This window comes from Pocillopora damicornis, chromosome 10 (genome assembly GCF_964200805.1).
Source record: "Pocillopora damicornis chromosome 10, jaPocDami1.2, whole genome shotgun sequence".
NCBI classification, from domain to species: Eukaryota; Metazoa; Cnidaria; class Anthozoa; order Scleractinia; family Pocilloporidae; genus Pocillopora; species Pocillopora damicornis.
In genome coordinates this window covers 23,400,437-23,407,936 of record NC_142679.1, presented here as the reverse complement: position 1 = coordinate 23,407,936, position 7,500 = coordinate 23,400,437, and the positions used below count along the sequence as shown (strand labels likewise).

The 7,500-nt window shown below is 35.7% G+C and overlaps 1 protein-coding gene across 3 annotated transcripts in view; it reads right to left on the bottom strand.

Annotated features, from left to right (window-relative positions):
* Positions 1-3,631, bottom strand: part of LOC113671563 (uncharacterized) — a 6,176-nt gene extending 2,545 nt beyond the window's left edge. For 2 of the 3 annotated variants that reach the window (XM_089185638.1, XM_027187796.2), the window contains exons 1-9: positions 3,441-3,631; positions 3,290-3,330; positions 2,629-3,010; positions 2,204-2,460; positions 1,760-1,868; positions 907-967; positions 704-771; positions 427-568; positions 107-174 (exon numbers count right to left, since the gene is read on the bottom strand). In XM_089185638.1, coding sequence (XP_089041764.1) covers positions 107-174; positions 427-568; positions 704-771; positions 907-967; positions 1,760-1,868; positions 2,204-2,460; positions 2,629-3,010; positions 3,290-3,330; positions 3,441-3,518 — 1,206 coding nt within the window. In that variant the 5' untranslated portion in view covers positions 3,519-3,631. The remainder of the gene's footprint in view (positions 1-106; positions 175-426; positions 569-703; positions 772-906; positions 968-1,759; positions 1,869-2,203; positions 2,461-2,628; positions 3,011-3,289; positions 3,331-3,440) is intronic. The other variant, XM_027187797.2, reaches the window with a different exon arrangement.
* Positions 3,632-7,500: the final 3,869 nt, after the last annotated feature.

Sequence of the window (7,500 nt, the reverse complement as noted above, 5' to 3'; positions counted from 1 at the left end):
AACATCTTACAGTACCCAATTAGACCAAAAATCACCAGCACTTGAAATTTAGAAAGAAGAAACATGGTTAATGAATGCTCAATATATCAAAATGCACACATGTTACCTTAACAGTTCTGTCATTTGATCCACTAACAACCTTATGCATATCTACATCTGTACACGTCACAGCACCTGACCAGCATTATTGTTAATAATAACAATAATTAGTTAAGAGTTACACTCTTCCATCATTGTAGTTAAATGTTACACTCTTCCATCATTTAACAACTTATCATAAGCTTAACTAAATAGTATTCACACAAAAGCTAAGTCACTGGGTGTGGAATTGGGTTTTAGCCAAGTTTGTAATAACTTAAAGTTAAGATGATTTCTAAGTTTACTTAAGGTTTACCAATGTCCAGTGCAATAAAGTATTACAAATACCTGTGTGTCCAAATAGAATGTGCCTAGAACATTGAGTAGCAGTGTCCCAAAGTGTAATAGTGTTGTCATTTTGTCCAGAAGTGACCAGTTTTGTACAAGGACTGATGGACAGGCAAGATACAGATGTTCTGGAGCCCATTTGCTGTAAAGAGAGACAACAATCCATTGTTATAAAATATAACTTGAGGGTGAGCTTAGCAACTGGTTAAAACAATAACTTGCCAGTGATGTTTGCCAATTAAAAAATCAGCTTTTTTTTTCAGAGATAACTTCTTACCTCTTTTTGTATTCCTGTCCATGTTTGCATTTTGGCTGTTACACAATCTTCTTCATCATCAACAGATTCTTCAACAGAGGGGAATATAACTATTATAATTAAGCAATTATTGTCTATGAATAACAGTGACTCAAAATTAAGAATAAAAAGAGAAGAAAAGGACTCTTGGATGTCAAACCATATTATATCATGAATTGTATTACCTTCCTCAAAAGTGACTCCAGGATCTTCCTCAATGAGTGAATGACCTTGAAATCTTACAGTCTGATGAAAATCATCGCAAGTAAATTTTTTAAAGGATACAAAACATTTACCAGTGCTCATTTATCCCACATTTCACAAGATCAGCCATGAAATTACTTTTTAAAAAACCAAAATGTAAAAAAATTGACCCTACGTACTTTCCTCTGCTCTGCTTTATTGCCACAGAAGCTGGGCTATTGCCTTATGAATTTCCTTTAAGCTTTTTAACTCTTAATTGCAAATAAAAAAGTGTTTTTCCTCTTTCTCTGTAGGGTACCATTCAGTAGGTTTAGAGTAATAAGGTTCACTATCTATTCCTCTTTTCTGTTATCTGTTGCATAAAACTCCTGAAGAATTTGCGCAGAGTCTCCTCTACATACTTTTCAATACTTTAACATAGCTGTTTTGAGAAGCCATAGACTTTCAGACTTTCAGCAAGTTATTTGTGCTTTGTTGAGTGTTTTTGTTCCTAACGTTCTCCTTCAAACACTGATTGGGCAGAGGCAGAATGTTCCTACTTATTGCCATCTGCTTGCCATTTTTCTGCTCTACTTTTTGCAACTTTCTTGTCAATCTATTTAATTTTGACTTCTTGTACTGTTTGGGATTAATTAACATGTTCTCTATAAATGACCAAAGTGGAAAATTTCCACATGTATCACTGAATAGGTCCATAGCTTATTGATCCCTGATAATTCATAATTAATAGAAGATTCACAATTGTGCCATGAAAGTGGGATGGTAGACAGGCAAGAGGGTCTGTAACCCTATGTTCAAAATAACAGTTGAGAGCAATTAAAAATTTCCTTGTACCTGAAAACCAATGAGATTCCAGTTTTCTAGAACTTCTGCAGCATGTGAAATGGACACAGACCAGACATCATTCCCTCCATTCTTCAGTTGAATGTCTAGAACAGAACACCTAAAGGTGAAAAGAAAACAAGAACATAACTAAGTTGTAATTAGCTTTAAGTTCAAGTGTTTCTAAATCAATATGAATTGTACTTTACCAATATAGAGCAAGTGACATGTTATCATGAAGGAAAAGAAATGCTACAATTTTGCTGAATCTAAGTATCATTTAAGTCTAAACCATAACTTTTTCTTTAGTCATAGGACATGTCAATGGCACAACAATTGCCTGTCTTTAATTACTCTTAATTAGAAAAATTTCAAGAAAAAGCCTATGATTTAAAAAAAGGGGTGTTTAAAGACATCCCAGAGACTTCTTTCTCAAGATGATACTTCAATATTTACCTTGGTTTAAAGGTTGCAAGGGTATGCAAACAAGTACAAGATATTGGTCCCAGCTGATTAAGATCCAAGTGCCACACTTTGACAACACACTGAGAAGTAACAGTAGCAAGTTTATTATCCACCAGATTGACCCGACACACAGCCATAGCAGGTGGGAAACCAGTATCTCTTGGATTCTCTATTTGATCCCTTGCCACTTCTGTTATATTTGTTCTGCTTAGAATAATCCTTCTCTTGTGGAAGTCCCAAAGAATGAACTAGGAAACAATAAGTTTCAATTTTTAAATTTAGTTATATAGCATGACTGATATTTTAAACATGTACTGGGAAGACAGAATAATTCCATTAAAGTTATGCTTACAGTCTTTCATTCAAAAGGTTATTACAAAACTTTATCTTTTATCTCAAATAAAACATATTCTTACCTTGTTTCTATAGAGACCAATAGCCAGAAGGTTTTGTGAGCGTTCATTTCCAAAGTCTACACAACCAATAACACTTTCACACTGTACAACATGAAGAGACTTCTTGTGAATCAAACTCCACATATGAACCAACTTTGAGTCTTGGTTGACGCTTGCTAAAACACTCCCACCACAGTTTGATATTTTCAAGCACACAACTTTGGTGGGTTCAGTTTTTTCTTGGTTCATTGCCTTTTTATGAAGACTTTGAACATGACAGTGTCCACTTAACCAGTTTGACCGAGTAATAAACAATTCTTTCCACTGGGTTGGAAACAAATTCTTATAGTAGGAAGAATCAGAAATGAATTTGTCAAATGATTCTATAAACAACTTTTTCCATCTGTAAATAAACGGGTAGTTGTTTATTAAGGAAAGTGCAGCCTTTTATTACTTTGGTTAATGAGTATAGACTACGAAGGTAGGATAAAGTGACCTGTCCTAAAGTTAAATAGTAACCTTGACTACGATATGAGCTTAAAAAATACGTCAAGTAAATCGATAATAAGTGAAAACAGATTTACGCGAAACAACAGAAGAAGTGTTTCGCCATCTTGTGCTTGTCTGAAGCGTTAAATGCCCAGCTGTTCCTGAACTGAGAAATAAACCTCGGAAAGGATACAAATGAAAATCGTCTGAAAGACGACACCAACTAGAGCACACCTAAAGTAAAACAATAATCACGGTACATGTTCAACATCTCCGATAAATTTAAACTTTCAGTGAGAGACACCGTATGCTGGAAATATCAAACAACTAACCATATTTCTCACCTGGGAGCACCTACAAAGATCTCGAGCAGATAAGAAACTAAAAATCCTTACTAAGATTTCATCACTTAACTTTTCCATCCCGACTATTTTAATAAGGATTACGAAAGTACCGCTTTACACCAAAACATCGAATGTCACAGTCTGAGCAGCCATGTTCTTGTTTACGAAACATAATGGAGTAGTACTGGAATAAACTTGTTCCCAGGGACTTATCATTATTTGGCGGCTCTAGAGTCTGTTACTACCGCGTGCGATCCTTTTAGAAATATGATTTTTTTTTCTCTTTCTTTCCACTGATTAGCTACTCTCACATGAAATTACATTAGTGTGTATTTTTAAAGATTCACGAAAATGAAGCTAAAATAACTTAACATGACTCTGAAACCCACTGATATTCTTATATTGAGTTTATTAATCGTGTTAAAATGGTTATTAATTCTCTGATCAGATTTTCGCTCCCTGACGAAATGGGATAATTTTTCACAGAACTATTTTATTGCAGGAAATATAGTCCGTCCGGAATACATCATCTTTTGATCTGACCACTGAATGCTGAAACTTACGACAAATTAACAAAATAAAAGATACACTTTTCCATAGAGGATTACTAATCAAGAAAAATGATCGCTTTTTCTCTGTGGCAAGCACATTAGTAATGCCTCTAAACAAAGAAATGTTCGAAGTTTATGTTTCATCGAGAATCGACAATTGTGAGTGAAAATGGGCGTGCGATTAATTGACAGAAAGCCGGAAAATGCTTTCATCGTGTAATCTCACAGTTTGCCATTCCTTGGAAAGCAGAACAATGATGGTCTTTCGGGGACAACAAAAAAAGCTGCAACTACTGGCTAATTATCTAAATGATCTCACAAGGAAGGCGACAGATCTTTTAGTTCAGGGCATGACAGTTGTCGCTGGAAGATGTTCGAACGTGATGACCAAAACGGATCTAAAAACACAGCAAAAAGACCAAGGCCGATTAAACAAAAAACGCACTCAGCTGTTTATGGAGAACTCACAAGAAAGATCAGTCCTCATCTTTATAGTTGGTTTCTTTTCTCTGATATTCGCTATAATTCTGCTTTGCTTTTGCCTTTTTACTCTGTACAATTGTTTTTATGGGAGAATGATGAGAAAACACTCAGAAAGGAAAGATTCAGAGCAGACCCAAAGTACAGATATTGAAATCAACGGCCAGTTGCTTCAGTCCGCTGGGGATAATGAAGAACTCCTTCCTTTCAGACACGAAACCAGAACTACTGAAACAACCGGACTTTAACTTAAACAGAAGAATTTATATCAGGAAGAACACCACATACGACAGTACGCGGTGAAAAGCAAACTAGAACACTTAATAATACAGTCAAAGTTTAGATTGTTCTCACTTTAATCATATCAAGTGATGGACTGATACATACGTAACATGGAGTTGCTATACTGACTCGCATTCAACTCAACTCACTCAAGAGTCATTTATCCAGTAAAACCAGGAACTATACGATAAATCGTGAAAACAGGAGAATCTTTGTACAGAATAATTCGAAATTTTCGCTTCGATGTAGCATAAAAGAATGGTTGAACTCTTTCATCATCTTTAATGTGACACATGATAAACTGCTGATAGTCTGGTCTGTCAAGAAGCTGTCTTGATGACCACAGTTCCTTTACTTGATGGACTTATTACCTTTAGAAATTGCTAGACATCTAAATCATTGCTTACAATATCAAAAAATAGTTTGTCTGTGGATCAGTGGGGATTTAGTTAGAATCAATTTAACTTACTCAACATATTCTATGGTAAGACTTCTCTTTCACAGGCATGTAACGATTATACACCAGTGAAACAGAACCTGAATGAGGAGGACATTCCTTCTACTTTGTTTCGAACTTAGGTCTCCTAGGTAGACCATTTAAAGCTGAAACTTCCAGAGAAATCTCCAGAGGGGAATGAACTTAAAACACAAACAAAGTTCCTTTTCCCCTTTTTAACAAGCTTGGTTTGGTTTTCGTACTCTATTTTCTTTGAGAAAACAACAATCTGAAAAGAAGGTTTGCTTTTCAATTTATTTTAAACCTTTCACTCCTGGGAGGGACCGAAGAGTAATTTCTCAAAGACAGGTGACGAGATTTAAGAAAAATACCGACTATAGACTTCGAGAAGTGAAAAAAAGAAGTTTAGTGATAAGAAAACAGACAAGAATCTTCAAAGAAATATCCTCCAAAACTTTTGATCATGATTATTAAGTATACAGTGAATAGCTAGATCCCAGACCTCTCTACTCATACAGTTTGATATGGACAGCCCTGAGAACGAGAGAGTTAACCCTCCAACCCAAAGGTATTTCAATTTAAATTCAGTTTCGTTTTGAGCATGCACGACTCTAGTACAAATTAAGATTTTTCACATAAGCGCCGGTGAATGGCGTCTTATACATCAATAATTTTTCTTATATTGTGTGGAGTTTTCTTGCTGATTTTCCTTTCGTCTCTCATCTTCCTGCTGTACCTATGCTTCCGTCGAGTGTACATTGCTAAAATCCGCTTTGAAATCGTTGACGTGGAGGGAAAGCAGGGAAATAATCAAGTTAATAACCACCATTCAGGGCTTTGGAACGAAACAAGTACAGCGACATGTGCCATGAAGAATGATTTTCACAGTTCTTCAGCCATGATGGAATCCACGACAGTGGTAAATAAGGAACATGTACGGTTCACAATTCTTTAGCGAAACTTTTCTCTTCTGCTCATTACAATTGATATCCAGGGTTTGTGGAGTACAACGAGGAGTCGAGGAGAGCAGCTGGCGTTGATTTATTGTTATTAAAAATAATGTATACGGGTTTATGAGTGGATGTGACGTTATTTAATGAGATACTCGGGAAAGAGGAGGCGTTGTGAAGAGATACTCACAGATAACATCAATATACAACTGGTGATGTTATCATAAGTACACATTTCTCTCATCGCAGAATAACACACAGACGCACGTTGTCTGATGCGAAATCAAGGCACTGAATGAAGCTCAGGGAATATCAGAATATCAGAAACTATTCAATTTCTTCAGTTTAGCTGAAGATGAAGAGGCAGCTGTGTTGGTTAATAATTGAAAAAAGGGATTAACACTTCATTTATATAAAAATCAAATAATCAGACCTCAGAAAAACTGATTTTCAATTTCTAGCTTTGTACTACTTAATTAAAAAAAGGATACCTGTCACAGTCTCTCAAGTAATTGATTTTTTCCCTAGCGCTTTAAGCACGCCACGAATGCCGCATGCAGATTTATTTCTCAAAAGCTAGACGGTAGCAGTTTCCAGATATTATAGGCCATACCTTTCCTCACCGTCAGACAACGGAAAAAATTTGAGTGTCCTATGCGGAAACGAATATCGGAAATTCGAGTTTCGCAGTCGAATGCTCTACTACTAAGCTAGTATATGCATGATCCCGCTGGACTGACTGTCTAGTACACATTAGCTGCTCATTGGTAGAGTATAACATTGTGATATTCGTTGGTCTTGGGGTCGATTCCTGGTAGGGAACTCAGATTCCATTCTTTGTCCCACAGCCGTAACAATACGGATGATATCCAAATTCATTCGAAGACCAAGCTCCAAGTTTACTATCTTTCCTTAAAATTAAAATATGAGGATTTTTTTTATATTTACATAGGATACCCCTAATATTGACGAGCTGAAATAAAAAAAATATAATCACAAATGAAAAAACGGACTTTATACGGATTTCACGTATGTAAATGTAATTTTGCGCCCAATATGACTTTTTAATGATATAATTAAGATGTGTTATTCGGTCCACGGAGGCCATCTGTTCTTTTTTCTTCCACTTGTGACCTTTCTGTGTTACATGATTACGCATCCTTTGTTAATTCTCTTCTTTCTTTGCCATGTTGAGCTTGTCGTGCATGGAATTGCATTTCGTTTTCAGTAGATACTAAACATATATATTTTTCATTGGACTTCAACAATTCGAGATTTTTGAAGTCCGACAAGAAATACTTTTGACAAGCAGAAATTAAACGTACATATGGGGTTATTGA